Here is a 20495-nt window from a genome sequence, read left to right as displayed (position 1 = left end):
AGCCTCTGTCCATACTGCCCTTAGATGACTGCCCCTGCTTCAGATACCAGTCACAAGTAGGGTCTCTATGCCACCTGTACCTCTTACCAATCAACTACAAATTCAGGGGTTCCCCTAATTCCCTCAGGTTTAATAATTTGCCAGAACAACTCACAGAACTCAGGAAAGTTATACTTACTATTATAGTTTTATTATAAAGGATACAAATCAGGACCAACACATCAAACATGATGTGAAGGATCCCTTAAACAGAGCTTTCTCACCCTCTCTCTTCCAGAGAGTCAGGGTGGTGATCCTCCCTGAACATCTGTGCTCATCATCCAGGAAGCTCCTCCAACATTCAGTGTCCAGTGCACAGATGTGGTTGATGGAATCACTGGTCATGTGATTGACCTCAGTCTCCACTTCCCTTCCCCTCCCAAAGTGCCAACCCTCTAATCACATGATTGGTTTTTCTAGTGACCAACCCAAATCCTGAAGCTATCTATTAGCAAAATAAAAGCCACTCATATCACTCAGGAAATTCCAGTGTTTTTTGAAGTTCTGTTCCAGACACCACCAATGACTAAAACCAGATATATTCTTTATTATACCATTTCATCTCACACCACTCTTACCCTAGCTCCATGCACCAAACATGCTGGACTTCTCTTTGTTCCTGGACTGTGTTAAGTGCACCCTTCTACCTGAGACAATCCCCTTCCTCCTCCTTCACTCCTACCCGACTCTTCTTAACCTGATTAAAAAGTCCTTGCCTTGCTCAATGTCTCCCTTATTATTCCACATACTCACTTACTTCATAGCATCAACCCCAGCCTGAAATAATATTGACTTCATTTACTTTATGTTGGTCTCCATGAAATATAAATTCCTTGAGGATATGACCTTGATTATCCTGTGCCTTCTTTATCTCCTAGCATATATGAACAGTCAGTAAATATTTGTCAAACTAAAGAATAGAGTGGAAAAGATAAGAATGATTAGGCCAGTTGAAGCTCTTTGCCAACAAGGAGTGTTTAGACTTGATGAAAAAAAGTAATAATGGAGAAGTTTTCAGATAATAAGCAAGAGAATGGTAGGTATTTGCGGAGTATAGTCTCAGTATACCAAATGTATTGCTGAGGGGAAAGGTCTAGAGGCAGGAGACTCTACAAGGCTATTACAGGATCCATGTCAACTAATAAAAGCCTGAACAAGGATGGTAGAAGGGAAAATCTGAGATTTTTCAAGAAAGATGTTCTTGACATTTTTCTTTCTAGTTTTAACTCTTTATTTTAAAATAACTTCAAACTTATAAAATGTTGCAAAAATACCACAAAGAACTCTTGTATACCTTCACTCAGATTCACTAATTGTTAACATATTGCCTCATTTGCTTTATTATTCTTTCTCTCCCCATATGTGTATACATTCTTTTGTGTAATTTTTTTCTGAATCATTTGAGTGTAAGTTATAAATACCATGCCCCTTCATCCCTAAATACTTCAGTGTGTATTTTCTAATAAGAAAAACATTTCACATGAACACAATACATGTACCAAATCAGAAAATTTAATGTTGATACAATACCATATCCAGGATCCTAGTCCAGGACCAATTCAGGATCTTACATTACAGTTTATAATGTCTCTTTATTCTTGTTTCATCTGGAATAGTTTATCAATCTTTCTTTGATTTTATAACATTGACATTTTTGAAATGTACAGACCAGTTATTTTGTAGAATGTGCCTTGTTTTTGGTTTGCTCATATTTCCTCATAACTACACAGATTGTGCAGTTTTGGTGAAATGCTACATTAATGATCTTGTGTCCTGAGCATAAAACAAGAGGCACATGATATCACTTTGTGATATTATTGGTGGTATTGTGAGAAACACTCACAATAAAACACCGGGACACAGGACTGGAGCAGCAAAGCGAGGCATTTATTCACGAGTCTGCAGAGTTGGGTGCACAGCCAGCAAGGGGCATGCGCGCTCGAAGTAGACAAAAAAAACTGGTTTTATACTGATGCGATTAGCTCCCCCCACCCTTCCCTGTTTCTCCATTACTGGTTAATCTGGGTTCACAATCTAACACGATTAACTACTTAACTCAGGGTGTGATTAACTAACAGTAATCTAGTTTTAGGTCTATCTCCGACTTATTTGCAAAGTTATCTAGCTACATCTTCCCATTTCTCTGTTTGGTAATGACAATCTTCCTCCATTTCATCCCAGAGATATGTGTGAGGAGCTGCGGAATGTCATTTCCTTGCCCCTTTTCCATGATTCATCTGTAAATTATCTCCTACTGGTTTGAGAGTCACTGGCTTCTTTATCCCTAACAGAATGAACTTCGGTTACTTGTTTAAAGTGGTGTCTACCTGGTTTCTCAGTGTAAGATTACAGTATTCCCTTTTGAAATTAATAATTTATGCTGAGACACAGTAAGCCTATGCAAATATTTTTCCCTCATTAGTTTTTCACCGGTAGTTTTAGTATACATTGGTAATTCTTGCTTGAATTAGTTATTGCCATGACACCTGCTAAATGATAATTTTCTAACTCCATAATTTCTTCTAGATTTGTTGATTGGCATTTTGTGTGTGTGTGTGTGTGTGTGTGTATGTATGTATTTAGTATGGGCTCATAGATTCTTACTTATTAAATAGAATTTAGTCTGTAACTGTTGTTTATCTTAATGCCCCAAATTATTAATCAAACTACCCCAGATTGTTAAGTGGAAGGCAAAACAAATGGACTCCTGTATCCTTTTTGACATGTTGCCATCATTTTTAGAGCAATTCCTTATTTTCTGACACAACAAAATATATCAAGTTCTTCTTGTGTTTTCCTGCTCTAGTTCTGGCATCAGCCATTTCCCCAGAGTCCCAAATCCTTTTACTGGGGAATGGTATTTAAAAACCAAGATCTGGGAGCAAGGTGTATCCATCATTACTGGGCTGTCATTGTTTTCTAGGCCCTTTCTTCCCTGAAATTTTGACATATTGAGTGAAGGATATCTAGTTCAAGAGACTAGAATAATGGTCACATCACTGACCAAAACACCCTCCAAAACCCAAATTAAGATTCACAGAAGACCAATGTGTCTACCAAGAGGACTATCCAAGCCATTTTTAAAATGCGTGTTAAAAATGTGTTTTAATTTTAATAAAATTTTATTCAAATACATTTTCATTGTAAGAGATTTAATAAAAGAAAATATGAAACATCCCTTTTCTTTTTTGCAGTTTTTAAGTGTCAGCAAACACTTTTTTTTTTAAATCATCACCCGAGGATTTTTTTTGTTTCTTTTACAGAGAAAGGAAGTGGGGCAGAAAGAGAAACACCTATGTGTGAGAGAATCATTAATGGGTTGCCTTTCATAGGCTCCCTAACTGGGCATCAAACCTGCAACCTAGGTGTGTGACCTGACCAGGAATTAAACCCACAACCTTTTGGTGTATGGGACAACTCTCCAACCAACTGAGCCACACCGGCCAGATTGCAAACACATTTTAAACCACTAATGTTAGTTTTTTAACACTTACCCAACTTCTAAAAACTCCCCAGGCTGAGGGCCATGTGAAGGCTACACAGCAGGTGAGGACGTGTTCTCCAGAAGCTATAGTTTGCTATAGTTTGCTGCCGGGTCCTTTGGGGACTTCCTGGGTTCTTCTTACAGATTGTCAGTGTTATCTGGGGGAAATCAGTGCTGACGCAGTATCAGCAATGGGGAAAGCACTGAATGTTCTTCACTGTTTGAATAGTACAATGTTGGCATCTGAACTGCAGGAGGTGACATTCAGACCCCAGAGACTGAGATAAAATCTATTTCAAATGAGCCTTACAGTCCCTAGAGAGTAGAGACCTTTCCCTTTTCGTCCCTCTTGATGGAATGACTCTTTCCAGACACAGTGCTATTCACTCACAAGACACACGTTGCACTCTAAAACCTGCCTATTCAAGCTGACATGTCTGTCATTGGTGCTCCTAGTTTCTTTTTCACTATTGATTGGAAACAAAGATGTATTATGAATACAAATGGAATTCCCTTTGACTATATTTTTATTTGTTTTTGTTTGTTTTTTTACAGTTTTGTGACTTGTCATATTCTTTATTTTTTTATTGTATTTATTGAGGTGACATTGTTAATAAAAAAATTATACAGGTTTCAGGCATACAGTTCTATAATACATTATCTGATAAATTGTATTATGTGTTCACCACCCAAAGTCAAGTCTCCTTCCATCACCATTTGTCGGCCCATACTCTCTTCTACCTGCCGCACCCCCTTTCCCTCTGGTAATTGCCATACTGTTGTCTGTGTCTATTAGTTGTTGTTGTTGTTGTAGTTATTGTTGTTTAATCCCTTCATCTTTTTCACCCTTTGGCTGGCTACATTTTGACACCACCTGGTAAACTTGCCCGTCTGGTACTTGAAGCAGCAACACAATCAAATCAGGGGAGAGAGCAATCACCTTGGTGTCTTGTTAGAAGCAAACATCTGTTTGCAGTGAGACTGGAGGAAAGCTGACCAACTCTGGTCTCAGATCTGTTGAATGGGACAAGCTAAATACTGTTTACATTTGGCCTTCATCTTGCTAACTAGGAAATTATGTGGGCTTTATAAGACAGTTTCCCCTACTGCCATTTAGAGGACTAGACTCGTGAGTTTCTTCTGTGCATAAACAGAAATTGGGAAAAAGTACTGACAGTGAGGGTGGCTTCATAATCTGCCTCAGTGGAATTTATGAGATTAAGTACCTGTGCTCAAATCTCAGACGATACTCAAAGACTGCGCGGATGGAGAAGTATCACCATATGGTCCATCTCAATTTCTACAGTCTCAGCAGGGACACTGTTTAGGGATGTTATCTATGATGGAGAGTGAAGTAATAAAGGTACAAGACACAGGCTGGATTTAAGCAAGGGCATTGTTACACAGGTTGAGGTATGATTGGCTGATGTAATGCTGCTGGGTAATATAAAGATATATAACTGGATTACTAAATGAATCTTACTTTTTTATAGTGTTTCCTAATGTGGGGCTGATAGCAGAAGCTGGGTTGTTTTGATTCAGGTATATAGAAACTTAAAAAAAAAATTGTTCCCCTGTCTTACAAAAGAAAAACTTGTTTATTATAAAAATTTGAAAACACACAAACTAAAAGAAAAAATTAAAAATCACCCACATCCCACTTTCTAGAGAGAATCACTGTAAATAGGTTGACTTACATACTTCCTTTATTTTTCCTATGCCCAAACACAAATTTTTATTAAAAGTGGATTCATACTGTACCTACTATTTTGAAAAGCACTTTTCACTTAACTATTTTCCTTGCCATCTCTCCATGTCAATACTACAATATCCCTTTTTTATAAATTCTTTAATACAAAACCAACAGATGCTCTTGTTAAAAATTTCAGAGTAGAAGATAAAATGTAAAAGTATTTTTCCTTATCTCCTACCTCCTAGTCTCACTTCCCTGAGGTAACTCTAGGACTTTTTTCTTAATATTTCTCTCCAGAAGTTTTCTATGTACACACACACACACAAAGAGAATAGTATTGAATTAATTAATGTATCACAAGGTACTCAATTGTATCCTGTTATGTGGAAATTTAGGGCTTTTTCATGTTTTCACTCCAGTGAACATCCTTGTAGTTAAATCTTTGCATATACTATCATTATTTCCTTAAGATAAATTCCCTTTATCTTAATTTATCTTAAAATAAATTTCCTTAAGATAAAGAAATAAATTGTTAGATTTTTACATGTGTGCAATTTTAACACTTTTGATATGTGCAGCCCATTTGCCCTCTACCTGCTTGTGTCAACTTCACACAGGTAAACAACATTAAATTTTTTAAGCTTTTTAAAAGCAACATTACATTTTTAAAACTTAAAATTTATTTTATTTTATTTTTAAGAAACTTTTGAAGGTATAACACATATAGAAAAGTATATGTCATTAATTAGAACTGCATTGTCCAATATGGTAGTCACTAACCACATGTGTCTGGCTATTGAGCACTTGGAATGTGGCTAGCCCAAATTGAGCTACGCTAGAAGTATAAAATACACACACCCAGTTTCAAATAATTGGTACAAAAAATAATGTAAAATATCTCATTAATAATTTATGTTAATCATATATTGAAATGACATTTTGAATATATTATCCTAAGTAAAGTATATTAATAAAATTAATCTTACTTTGTTTCTTTTCACTTTTCAAATGTTGCTACTAGAAAAAAGTTAATTACATATGTGGCTTGTATTATATTTCTCTTGGACAGCACAAAGTAGAACATGGTATGGCTCCTCGTATAATAAAACCTATCTCTTGTACACTCCTAATCTGCTCTCTTCCTCTTCTTCTCCCCTACCTGCCTGTGCCTCAGTTATACCCAGGGTTCTTGGAACTAATGTAGTTCCATTCACCACCCAAATTCTTTGTCAGGAATGATCAATAAACATGTGATGAATGTCCCCTTTTGAAGGTAATGGGGTTGTGTACTAAGACTGTGACCTACCAGAACCCACCATTAAGCATAAACTCCAAGTTGTGAATTGAATCATTTGTTAATTGATTTGTTAGAATATGTAAGCCTTTAGGTTTCAAGAGTTGCTGCTGAGTTCAATGTCATGACCACTATCCAGATGTACACACAGGGCATGAACAGACGAAATCCACATACTTGAGAGTCATCTCATTGATGGAAGCTCACCATATCTTTGTGCCTCACTTTTTTTTTTCTTTTCTGTGAGGCAGGGGTGATGGAGAGGCACACATAGTTCCAAACAAGAGTAATAAGCACTATGTAAACACTGCAAGATTACCAGGATGATATTGCCAGGGCTATGGCAGCCTGTTTCCTCTCACTCCCCACCTCCTGAGGTTTGCTTAGCCATCCCTCCCTCCTCATCAGCCCTCAGCTCTCCCTTCTGCACATATTGACTATACCAGACACACTCTAGGTACACACACGTTTTCATCAAACACAAATGCTTTTCAAGTATTGGCTCCCACTCCCAGTTACTCCAGGATAGAAAAAAAATGCAGATGAGTTGGAAGAAAAAGGCCTCTGGGTAAGCATTGAGTCTTGTTCCTTCTCTGCCCCATTGCTGGCTTATATCTTGTTCTTTGAGTCACTTTTTCACTGGACTCAGCTTTAGAGTTAAAAACAATAACAGAATATTTTTAAAAAACACATCTTAAGAGTATTTTTGGCTTGATTTTGTGCTCAATTATTTGGGATGTGGCCAAAGCCCTTGCTTCATTCCACTGTTGCAGTCAAAGTGGCTTCTTTCAGGAAGGTATCAAGGTAAGAGGAATTAAAATAAATAAATATCTCTGTTCCAACTTGTCTTCATCATCTTTCTTTTGTTGTTGCTGTTATTACATTATTCTTAATTTTGTGACAATGTTTCTAGCCCTTTGGAACTCACCATTTAGAGTTGTTATAAAATTGCACTGTGATAAATTAAAGACTCAATGTAACCTTTTAACAGGAAAAACGAGAAGTTTTTTTTTTTTTTCCTTAAGATTCCCTACCCTACCCCCCACCTCCTTGCCACCAAATTGGGAGGATAAGGGAACTATCTTATTGAAAGGAGCATGAACTAAGGAATAAAGGAACACCATTTTGCACTTAGTAGATGAACTTGAGTAGATGTCTTCTAAGCCTTAATTTTGCCACCTGTGAACTGGGAAGAGAGTGTTCCCCTTTCTTTCTATGTTCAGATGACATTGCAATACAAGCAATAAACTAGTGCGAAGGAATAAATTATTCTGGGCTACCATGATCTTGACTGACATTTAAAATTCCTTTCCTACTACATATTCTGAGATTATAAATAATAAATGCATTCACTTTTTCCAGCCCACTGTGTTTAAGTACATGTAAAATCCAAAGACCTCTTTCTTATCACAGTAAACCAGGCTATAATTTTTGCCTTAAACAAACTGCTTAGCACTTGTCTTCTCTCATTATATTTAAGCTGAGCGTATATTTCTTAAGGTCTTTCTGCCTCTCCTCTCTCTGACCCATTACCTAAGGGTTGAACAAATTTAAAAGGTTTTATCCTGACTGATGTGGCTCAGTGGGTTGGCATCATCTTGAAAAGCAAAAGGCCTCAGGTTTGATTCCTAGTCAGGGCACATGCCTGGGTTGTAGGCCAGGTCCCCAGTTGGAAGCTTGGGAGAGGCAACCGATCGATGTTTGTCTTGTGCATCAATGTTTCTCTCCCTCTCTTCTCCATCCCCTCCCCCGTCTCTATAAATAAATAAAATCTTTTTAAAAAAATTTCAAGTTTTCAATGGTGTTATAGGATGCACAAGGTTGAGTAGTCTTCTAGTAGCACTGGGTATGCCAGAGAAACCAAAAGTCAATGAAGCCATCTTGGTTAAAGAATTGTTAGAACTTTGAGAATAAAATAGTTCCCTTTCTTCTCATCGGAAGGATGAAGCCAATATCTGTGAAGCAGATTCTTAACAAAAACACAAATAATTACTGAATAATATGGCATCAAAGATTAGTGCCATTTTTGTTTTCAAAAAAAGGGGTTATATACTTTATAAAGTTATTTTTATTTTCAGGTTAATTTTTCTATCAAAAGCATTATTTCCAACCTAATTTGCCTTCCCAAAGTTTTCAAAACAAAACAACACAAATTGGAAGTCTTTAGATTTCACTGGCCCATGACTATAGATAAGGTTTCATTAATAACACCAGTCTAAATGCCATTGGTTCTGACCCCTGGTAGCTCACACAGGACCTTCAGCCCCCTGCTACCCTCCCATGTCTCCCATCACAAGAGGGTCAACAGGGTGTGTCCCCCATGTGTGCCTGAGCCTCACCCATTCTGTGAGTTTGGCAGAATCTGCTGCACTCTGATGTTTCTCCTTCCTTGTACAGTAGAGCCTCTTTTGGTGTCTAGTGAGTGTTGCCTGCCTCTTGGGAGTTACTGCTTCTTTAGTTGGTGGATATGGCCAAATACACCAGATTCCTCAAGGAGCCAAAGTCACCTCCCCTCCCTTTCTGTGGCACACTGTTAGAGCAGTAATCAAGCAATATTATTGGTGCCTCAGTATTGGCAGAGATTTGGTGAAGTAGCTCTTTCAGATTTCCCTTGCTTCCTGCTCTCCATGAAGTTGGACCTCAAGACTGTTAAAGGGTGGGTTTGAGGGCAGAGAGATCCAGACCAAGAACCAACACCTTTTTGTACTGAAGGTTGCCCTGTCCTCTGACAAACAAGACTTCATCCTGACATTGGATCTCCCTTTTCTTGACATGAATGATCTCCCAGAAGACTTCAATAGTCTCTACCAGAACTTTCTTTCAGGTTTTTCCCCTAGTTTACTCAATAAGCCTGAACCTTCTACAGCGGACACATCCTAAACCCAAGCTAAGATTCCTACTAAGTAAAGATTTATTCTTGTTTTTATGAATACCATGCCAGACCAACCCCAGAGATTAAACTTGAGGTTGAGGATGAGAGCAAAGTGGAAGTCAGTGGTGAGGATAGTGGAGGGCGGGGCAGGAGAGGCTGAGACGCTTTTAAGAAAGTGCCAGGGTGCTGTGTCTCTTTACTTAGAATCTGCATTCTCTCTGCAGAATGACATTTTCGAGTGGTCCAGGGACCACCGAGTCCACCACAAGTACTCAGAGACTGATGCTGACCCTCACAACGCCCGTCGGGGCTTCTTCTTTTCCCACATTGGGTGGCTGTTCGTTCGAAAGCATCAAGATGTCATCGAGAAGGGCAGAAAGCTAGACGTCACTGACCTGCTGGCTGATCCTGTGGTCCGGTTCCAGAGAAAGTAAGTGAACAGACATCACAGAGCTGTCCCTCAGGGGACAGGACTGAGAAACACAGAGCACAGTGGTCACAACTACATCCCCAAGCAGTTATCCTTACAGCACTTTATCTGAAGATTCAGTCTTCTTGTTAGGATTTCTCTCTGTTTATTCATTTCCTTTTGCTCATTAAGTTTTCTCTGCTCACTTATTTGTTTTAATTTTAATTTTAATTTGAAATGGATTTCCTTTAAGCCCAATGTCATTTCCTTTCAGCCAATCTTCTTAGTTTGTTTCATAGAATCTGTTTCTGTAGTTCCCCACTCCCTGATTTGTGTTTCCCTGAGGTAGCAGGGAAGATGGGGAAGGTGCTGTATGTTAGTGATACACCTAACTCTAACAGGACTGGACTGTCTCCAGGTATCCTTCTCTGTCCTCCTAGAATTCTCTTGTAATGAAGTCTTCCCTCCCCTCACTTCTAGAAATGTTACATCAGTAGATTTCTGTGCAGAGAGAATGTGACCGTGTAGTAGAGAGCCTCAAAGAGCTGTGCACACTAATGGTGTCGGCAGGGCATATTCAGTCATTTGCTGGGTCAGTCTACTTTCTGCAAGCACACGGAGAAATATTGCTGGCAAGTAGACGACAACTGTAATTCACCTTTTAACTAGGAAGCTGGCAGACCCATGCTGGTCTGGGTCTGCGAAGTTGGTCACCATGAGAGCATTTATAAGTGGGCTTGTTGCCCCAAAGCAATGGATTTATGCTTTGTATTCAAAGCTGAGCATATTGTCCCAAAGAGGGGCAATTTGAAGATTGCCCTTTGGTTAGAGCTTTGAGATAATATGGTGAACAAGTGGCTCCTAGAAACCATGTCCACTGACAAACGGGAGTCATTTGGGGACTTGTCCGAATAGAATTGCCTAAAAATGAAATGGAGGCTGAGCCTTTGTCTGACACAAAAGATTCTTTTTCTTTTCTCTTTTAAAAATTGATTTTTGGGAAAGAGATAGAGGTAGAGGGATATTGAAACATTGTTTTGTTATTCCACTTATTCATTTGTTCCTTCTGGTATGTGCCCTGACTAGGGATTGAACCCACAACCTTGCATATTGGGACAATGCTCTAACCAGCTGAACTACTCAGCCAGAGCTAGAGATTTTTGCATGAAAGAAAGTGTGGCTTAGAACTATGCTCTGTTTCCCCTCAGCCTCTGCTTGTAGATAGGAGGGGACAGTAGAGCAGAGTGAGAAGATGGTGGACCATGGAGACATACTGCCCAGGATCAAACTCTGTGGCTTCTCCTTCTAGCAAAAGAACTGACCAATCTAAGGCTTTGTTTCAGCAATAAAATGGCAGTAAGACTAGTACCTAACTCCTACCGTGTTTATGAGGACATAATAAAAACAAAAAGTATATAGAAACTGCCTGGCACATAGTAAGAGCTGAGACCAGTGATGATGATTACACAGGCACTTACTACTCCAGGGGACTCCATGCATCTTATTGCACCACCGGGTCTTCTCTCTGCTCCTCAGTTCAGCTCTTTCAGGTGGACACACCCGGTATTAATAGCCAAGAGTTTTATAGCAGAAAGTAACAAGATGTTTTCAATTAAAAATTAAATGATTCATTGATTTTGGTTTTTCACTGTGAGAAAATCTGCAAAATTTAGAAACGTAGATAGAAAATCATCCACAATCCTAACACATATACACAGCCATTATTAATGTTCAGCACTATATATTTCTATATTTTATACATATATTTGATATATTTTACATGATGGCAGTCATACTGTGTATGTAATTTATGCCTCACCATTTAACTTCAGAGTATATCATAGGTACATTGTCACAAGCTGCATGAGTTCACCAGTTGAGTGTCATAGTTTATTTAACCATCACTCTGTGACTGGATATGTATGTCATTTCCAATTTTGTGATATAAATTATGTTGTTATACAATTAGTAATGCTTTGGGGCAATCATACCTCAGATTAATTTGAGGAGCTCAGATGAGAAGACAAAGGATCTTCTATTTTATTAATGAGAACAGAGCTGAGTATAATAGTCTGGGGTTCTCTGACCATAAAAATGGAAGATTTTTTCCTGAAAAAAATGTGGTACTGTAATCTTACTCATTAGGTGTGTAGTCATGCTACATATGTCCAAAGACTATTTCTAAATTCAGACAGAAGAACAAAGACTATTTCAGAATGTTCCCTGAATAGTTATCTGAGACCATCTTCAATCACAGTCCAGTGACCAAAGGAGGTGGTAGCTATCAGAAACCATCCACTCATATCACCGTTTCATGTATGTCATTGGGCTCGTGCTAAGAACTGGCACAGAGGACACATCTTTAAATAGGGTAGTCCAGCCCACACTGCAGGATGGGAGAGGTGTGTGAAGGCCTATGGAATGAACTAGCTTCTAAGCCAAGAACTAAAAGATGAGAACTTAGGTAAGGGTGGGAGAAAGGATATTTAATGTTTTTCATTTCATGGAAGTATATAGTGCCATTGAACTTAAAAGCTAGGAGCGACCTTACAAATGAGTTTTCCTATAGCGAAACTAATACAATGTAGATAGAAAGTTGGAGATATAAGGACTGTTCTAATCTCTTTGGGCTGCTGTAATAAAAAGACCATAGACTGGGTGGCTTAGACAACAAACATTTATTTCTCACAGTTCTGGAAGCTGGGTAGTCCAAGATCAAGGTGTCATTACATTTGATGTCTGGTGAGAGCTCTCTTCTGGATTCACAGACAACTGTCTTCTCATTGTGTCTTCACCTGACAGAAGGGGCAAGGGAGCTCTCTGGGGTCTCTTTTTCTCACTGCTCCCCTGGGGTCTCATTTATAAGGGCACTAATCCCATTCGTGATGGCTCCACCCTCATGACCTAATTACCTCCTAATGGGCCCACCCCTTACTACCATTGCATTGAAAATTAGGTTTCAATATATGAATTTGGGGGGGACACAAACATTCATCTGTAGCAAGGTTATTTGCTCAATGGTTTTTAAACTGTATCTTGCTATTTGAAAGGCCAGTTCTCTGAAGTGTGGGTGAGCACTCATGTCCTTTGGTAATTATCCAGCCTAGAGGACATAGAGATCCATCATCCAAATAGCACTGAGAATCACTGGACTGAAGGAAAGTCACTTCTGAGATACACAGAGAGAGTGCAGTGTTTTGGGTATTTTCATGCTGGTGGAGCCAGCTTTACTGGTCCTGCCAGTCAGGCCACAGGGAGGAGATAGATTCCTTATGGAATAAGTCCTTGGGCTTAGGGGTGTGAACTGGAGGTTGGATACCATCATCAGTGGCACTGCCACAACAGGTCTCAGTCTTTCCTACCCTAGGCTGAATTGGGGACTTCGTAAGTAACAGAGAAAGGTGCCCATCTTGTTTGGGGCCCAGTCCTGGGTCATTTCAGTGGCACACCTTCTAGAGTTCCCTGAGGGCAGCAGGCCCTGTGCCAATGTTGGTGGCCGGGGTTTACAGCTGATTCCACTGCCCTCCCAGGTGCAGTGTCTATGCAGACAGACCCAGCTAAGTGCCATGGCAGGTAGTTTCCTCAAATAAGCAAATGTCTAAGTGACAGAGACAAAAGATTTAGAGACTCCTCCTTCATTCAGTATACTAGCACTAATATTGCAGTTGATCGATAAACTTGTGCTTAGCCATTCTAATGACAACTCACCAAAGAAAAGTTTGCCAGAGAGCCAGGCTTTATCAACTTTTCATTATACAGTCTCCTAAAGAGAGAAGATACTGATTAAGGATAAAAGGAAAATGACACCGTTCAAGCTACAGTTCCAGACTTTTCCTCCAAAAGATCATTTTACCCAGAGGTTAATTGGACTACTTCAAGTTTTTCTCTATTGTCAAGTTGTGAATGATGAAAAGACAGAGATTAGGTGGTGAGAGGAAGAGAAGCTAGAGGTATCACATTTAGATCCTGGCAACTTAACCCCCTGCCCTAGGTCCTGTGCCTTCAAGGGTCATGCTTTCCTTCACAGGCTGGGTCTCCACCTTTGATCTTGGCCGGGGCCTGCCAGTGCTGGGAGTGAGCCCAAAAGGGAGCTACTCAGAAGGTTGACAATGGGTCTCTCAGAAATTTTGTTTGGCTTAAACAAGATTGAAGTTTCTCTCTCTCTGATATAAAAGAATATGGCAATCTAGAGTCAACACACATTCAGTAGAGAACAGGTTTCTTTTGTCTTTCTGCTCCAAAATGTTTAGCTTGTGCCTTCCATCCTTTCATTTTATTGTTCAAAGTGACAACTAATACTCCAACCAGAAGGAAGGTAGGGGTGGGGTGGCACTGCTCAGTTGAGTCACTCACCTCTAAGGAGCTTTCCCAGAAGACACTTAACCTATCCACTTACCTCGAATTGACCTTATCTTTACTCCAAGGAAACTGGGAAGTGTCGTCGGCAGCCATCCGTCTCGAGAGACGATGGTGTAGCTTCTTAAGAGTCTATCTGCACCGCCGAGAATGGTTGTGCAGTCCGACTCGGGAGTGACACGGTATCTGTCTCCTCCCGTGTTGAATCGACATCTTGCGATGACGCTGGAGTGTCCTCTCCAGTGAAGCTGAAGCTACAGAGCCTGGGCAGGGTGATATGGAGGGTCTGCTGTTGCCCATGCAGCAGACCCCCCCTCTCTTCGCAGCTGAAGGATCCAAGGGAAACACGGAGTCAATACAGCTTGGCTTCAGGTGCGCCGCAGGAGTTGCCGGTGTTGACTACAACGTCAAACCGCCTTAGGGACTCCGGCTCCGGATTTTCTGTCGGGGTTTACTCCCTTAGCCTTTCCCCTGAGGAGGTATGCCGCAAGGCAGCGGAGGTTTTTTGGATTCAGAGTTTTCCTTCTCTGATGTGCCCTGACTGGAAGATCGAACCAGCGACCCTTAGCTCGCAGGCCGACGCTCAATCCACTGAGCCAAACCAGCCAGGATAAACTGGGAAGTGTAGTCTCTTGATAAATACATTGCACCTTCCAGTGAAATCCTGATTTTATTTCCATGGAAGGAAGGGTGAATAGATATGGGTTAAGCAATTAGCATTTCTGCTGTACAGTAGTTCCTTAACTGTTCTGCCTTTAGCGAAAATGACTGGTAGTCACATGTCTGTCAGTCTCAGAACATTTTTGGGAAGCAAGTGAGCAGCCTCTCTGCATCCCTTTAGTAAGCAGAAACTGGAATCTTAAATCCTCTTTCTGAGATGCAGAATGAGGATAAGATCTAGAGTCTGTTTTTCCTAATATTTTGTTTATCCCATTCATTCTTGTCTTAGAAAAGAAATTCATTTCGAAATAGCATGCAGACACTGCCAGGTGTACTTTTGTAGTCTTTGGGGAGGATGCTAGTCTAGTGCAGACACATAGAAACAAGGTCCTTGCCTCATTACTACGGTGATGGGATAAACTGAGAGAAGATGAATGGAATTATTCAAAAGAGTGAAATGCTTCTGTTTTGGTGCCCTGTGAAGAGATGGAAATGTATAAATCTTGCCACTCCTGGAAGGAACTTGAATGGCTAGAACCTTTCTCAGGCCTGTTTCATCTCAATTTGTCCCCTCATCTGTTATCATTAGTCTTTTATTAAAAGAATGAGCATGACATCTCTCAGTGACACCTTTCTCTTTATGACATTGTGTGTGTCATTCCTGTCTGTCTAAGCTCTAGGTGTGTTTCTCTGTCGGGGACCATTATATAGCCAGAGCTGAGCAGGCAGACAAGTCTACAATGGACTCATCTTCATTTCTCTACATGCTACCCCCAGCTTTGTCTTTCACTTGTGCTATCACCTAGGGAGTGGAATGAGTCACTGGGGATCCACAAGCAGCCTAACTCTGTCTCCCTTGGCCCAGCCTCTTTGATCAGTCTTCTATGTTTGGCTCTTGGGAGTCTCTATGTTTTGAGTCCATGTTCCCCAGGGCCCTACCAAATGTGTTCCTAAGTTAATGGAATGAGTCTTGTTTAAATGTTGGTGACTTTGAATGGCTGAGCCCATTATAGTCTTTGTAGGAAACTCATGGAAACAATCACCAAAGGAGAGACCCTGGATGATGAGACATTCAAACATTTGAACATGTGGGTGAGATTTGGAGACAGACATGGAGGCAGGGCCTTTTAAGCACAACAGCCCTCTGCCACTCCCTTGCTCATTAGTTACCCTTGTAACCACTGCCGGTATCACTTGGGTCTTTGATAGTCCTGCAACACCAAAAGCAAACTGGCTCCAAAGTGAGTATCACTGAGCCATGCTGTAAGAGAGCCCAGCTCTTTGGTATCCTCTCTGCCAACTCACTCCTGAGTCATGGAGAAAATGAGGCACCTGGTTTTTCTCAGGGGATTCAGCTTCCTCCCTCCTTTCTTCATGTATCACTTCTCATTCACCTGTGTTTTGGGTGCTCACTATATACCAGGCATTGCTCTAGGTGCTGCGGATTGGACAGTGAACAAGAAGATCAGATCCTGGAGGTACCTGCTTTTTCTTTCTGGGGCTCCCCTGTTTGGGTTTGGGAATGCCAGGGAGGAAGCCCTGCCATGGATCTGCCCCCTGCCTTTGCTACTCCCATTCTGTCCCTCCTGTCACTCAGTCCCTGTTTCACAACTCTGGTTTTGGTTTACTCCCTCTTGTCCATTTGCCTCTTTTCTGTCCTCACAGCCTTTGTCTCTTTACTCACCAGAGGGCTTTGTTCCTCCCTTTGTGCCCTTCTCTGTGCATGGGGACTTTTTCCCTCATCTGTCACACTGCGTTCTCAATGCCAAGATGTTCTTTCTCTTGCCCAGATTCATTAGAGAACAAAAGCCATTTGGCCTATTGCTGAGGCAGACTTTTTTTTTTTAATTTTTTGGCAAGGAGAGGAAGGTTTTTTGTCTTCTAATATTCTCCCCTCGCTTCATCGTCTTGCTCCAATTGACTCTTTTCATATGTTCCATGTGTGTGTAAATATTCCCTCCCCTTGCATCTTTTCTTCCAATCTGAGGGGCAATCTACCTTTGGCTAACAGCTTGAGCCCCAGAATCTTCTCTCCCACTCTGCCCTCCCCTCACACTGTTGCATTTTACCCTGTTTCCATAAAAAATTTGAGAATGAAATACTTTTTTCCTTTAATTTTCCCTGCTCCAGCAGCAGTTGTCAGAGATTAAAATTATGAATCTCCAGTTCCCTGGCCAGACATGGTAAAAATCAACTAAAGAGGTGTGAATTATATTTAATTAGATCCTTTTTGTTAAAAGTCAACAGAAGGTGGAAGAGGTAAAACATCCTTTAATTGCTCTTATTAAACCTTTGGCTTTTCTCAACAGACTCTGATTGCTAAAGCCAAACAGCTGAATTATACTGTGGCCTATAGGACAGAGATGATTCAATATTAAGGTTGCAGCGTCAACACCCAAATTTCTCCATTTTCATGGTTAAAAATCTGGGCAGGGAGAAAAGCATTGTGGCACAAAATCCAACAGCTTGTTTTGACTTTTTAAAAAATTTCCAAGTCAAAATGTCATATGTTTGCCTCAGTAAGAGGTACTTTTCTGAGTAGGATTTTGGGAGAACTTGCCTTTATGTGTGTGAATACACCAACTGCATTAGCAGTCATTTTTCTTCCCCACATTGACCATCTGTTTCTATGTATGAAATTCCCATGGCAGGATGAAGAGACAGTTTCTTAAGTGCCCGGAACCTGAATACTTCACTCACTAGCATATTAGATATATTAGATATATTAATCAACAGGTGTCAATGGATTCTGGAACTGCTATTTGTAAAGTGTTGTCTTAGCTTCATTGTTGATGGCAATAAAGGCATCTTCAAGCATCTTTGATATATTTCAGTAGGTAATAATAGCTGCCATTTATTAACTGCCTACTATGTACTTACGTTATGTCTTGACACACATTATCTCTGATCCTTTCAATATTCTGCCATGTAGATGGTGGTACCTGGATTTTGGACTTAAATCTAAATGTTCTGTCTCCCCGTATCAAAAAAGAACAGCATATGTTTGCACTAAATTACTTTTTCACTAGTAAAATATTACTTTATTATCAAAGCTGAGATAAAATCTTAGCTTGTTTTAATGTAAAATTTAAATAATATATAGAAGTCAAAACAAGGTTAGATTTTATAAAAGACATTTTGGTACAAGTAGATAATCATTATCACTAATATTTAGATATTATCAATTCCTGGCTCTCTTTCTAGACTATGTAGAGCTTCTAATATTTTCACGGGATAAACAGCCCTTCAAGTAATGTGTTTATTTAATATGTACCTTTATATTTCATTTCTAGCCTATTTTGTGTGTGTGCATGAATCCTAATTTTCATTTGATATGGAAGAACTTTCTTTAAACATTTCTTGTAGCACAGGTCTATTGGCAATAAATTCTCAGCATTGTCTGTTTAAAGGTTTTTATTTTACCTTCATTTTTGAAAGGTATTTTTACTGGACATCAAGTTCTGTTTCTCTGATCTGTACACCTTCACCACAGAGTCAGTCTCTCTCTGTGCCCTTGCTCTGCTCCCAAGATGGCCAGGAGGCAGGCAACTTCTATTGCTTGTTTCTCTGTATGTGGCTTGTGGTAGAGGTTTGGGGGTTTCTTTGGTGTCCTGGTGCCTGAATCTTGGGATAAGTCTTTCTGAGCATTTCTGCCTCCCTCCAGCAGTAGGAGACCTTTGCTTTGGAGGCGTGCAGAATCCTGGACACAAGCCAGGGTGGAGAAGGCTTTTGCCTCCACCTCTTTTGCCACAGCAATGGCTCTTTGCCTATGTCTGGAGACACTAGAGTTCTCTATCTCTCCCTCAGAGACACGGAGGTTTTACTTCTATTCTTCTTCAGGAAGCAATGGACTTTTACCTAGTCCCAGAGGTCAGAGGGTTTTCTGCCCTCTCCCAGAAGCTTAAGAGTTTTACTTTTCAAGAGAAGAATCTGGGGAAGAAGACAAGCATTTCTGCTTGTCTTCCAGCAGCAGTTGGTCACCACCGGCCTGTGTCCGCAGTGGAGGGGGGCTCTCTCTAGTCTCCTACTTTGCCTCTAACCTTTCTTGTAAATACCCAGTGGAGGTCTGTAGAAAAGGCCTGGAGGGTGCATGCAGACTACCCTATCTGGGGCTCTAAGCTATTCCGTATTTACATACTAGCCAACACTTTGTCAACCTTTTAGCTGATTTCTTCTTATCTACTTTTATGGTGGCCACCTCTTTCTCTTGTGCTCTGCCAAAAGCTCATGGACAGGCTTAGCACTCTTTGGAAGTTAATTCACTTAGTTGCCCTGTGACCTCATCTCTCTGATGGGCTCAAGGAAAGTTATTATTTTATATATCACCCAGAGTTTTCTCATTGCTCAGATGGAAATAACATTCTTTTATGACTTTATATTTCCTAAGTAGACTGTTTTATAGTCTGCTGTTTTCACCTAACAGAAGACTGTGAAAGCTTTCCAGTTTTAATGCTTGTTAATATTTCATTGTGAGGATGTGTCTTAATTATTTCTAATGAACATGGAAGGAGTTTCACCCCTTTTTAAAAATCATTGTAACAGTGCTGTGATGAACAACTTTGTGCATAAGTTTTTGATCACAGCTGTAATACTTTCCTTTGGCCAAAGTAAAAATTGCTGAGTCAAATAATATGTAAAACTCTCAGCTTTTGATACTTAGCATCATAATGAATTTGCAAGTCTTTGATTACTAGGAAGGCTAGACATATGTTCATATGTTTTTGTCCATTTGTCTTTTAAAGGAGACATACAGTTATTGTTCCCACAACTCTAAATCTACCATTGGACAAGGACAAAGATACCATCTTTTCCTCTCCCTCTTCCTTTTTTTGTTGAAGAGAAATATCTGACAAAGGAAGACAAAGCCCACTTTCCTATCCAGAATCCTCCTGCCTCTTATGAAACAATAGGAAGGTAGAACAGTCACATATGAATCTGAAGTATAAACAGGCAAATTAAGACATAGGGCATGTTACATATTTGTTGTTCTTGCTCTCCCCAGTGCTCTGAGCTGGGATATATTACTCCATAGGTAATTCTGGTCATTTTAGTGTTGGTTTGCTTCATGCAATACTCTCTAGCTACTACTCTCACTACTCTCTAGGTTTATCCAACTACTACTAATCTAGAAAGAGAGTCATATAGGAGAAGTTGTTCAAACAAGAGGTGTCTGAAGCCACGAATTCATATATTTAAAGTAAGAAGTAGACAGATCCATTAATTAATATCCAACATGTAGTTCTTGCCATGAAATGACTTGTGAGTTTAATGGCCTTTGACAGCTATTTTGTGAAAATTTCTAATGAGGCTGAGTCACTTTTTTAAATGGAAGGCTGTGATTCATACATATTTGTGAAATTCAACTACAGTTTCTCTCTTACTTATGTGGACTGCTGATGGCAGACTATTATGGAGACCCCTTGTCAGTTGTCAGCTGAAGTAAAAGTGTTGTCTTAAGTAATGAATTTATTGATAGCTGTCTCATTAACCAAAGTGAATATTTATATTAGTCATGTGCAGGCTGTCATGTCAGTGCTACCAGAGAGCTTTTGTTTGACATAATTTACTTGAATTTCTCAGTCTCCGCTTCACCATATTGTATCCTATTGAATGTGTCATGGAATGATTAGGGTGAGAGATAGGAGCTTTTGTTATTGGCACAATTTACACAGGATGCTGCAGAAATTA

At 39.9% G+C, this 20495-nt stretch overlaps 1 protein-coding gene across 1 annotated transcript in view; it reads left to right on the top strand.

The window, feature by feature from the left end:
- The window catches only part of SCD5 (stearoyl-CoA desaturase 5), a 207217-nt gene that overhangs the window by 147095 nt on the left and 39627 nt on the right, over positions 1-20495 (top strand). Inside the window, exon 3 of the mRNA XM_090267912.1 lies at positions 9607-9812. Coding sequence (XP_090124038.1) covers positions 9607-9812 — 206 coding nt within the window. The remainder of the gene's footprint in view (positions 1-9606; positions 9813-20495) is intronic.

This window comes from Furipterus horrens, unplaced genomic scaffold, assembly GCF_987537825.1.
Source record: "Furipterus horrens unplaced genomic scaffold, mFurHor1.1.pri manual_scaffold_2, whole genome shotgun sequence".
Lineage (NCBI taxonomy): Eukaryota > Metazoa > Chordata > Mammalia > Chiroptera > Furipteridae > Furipterus > Furipterus horrens.
This window is presented reverse-complemented; position numbering and strand designations above follow the sequence as displayed.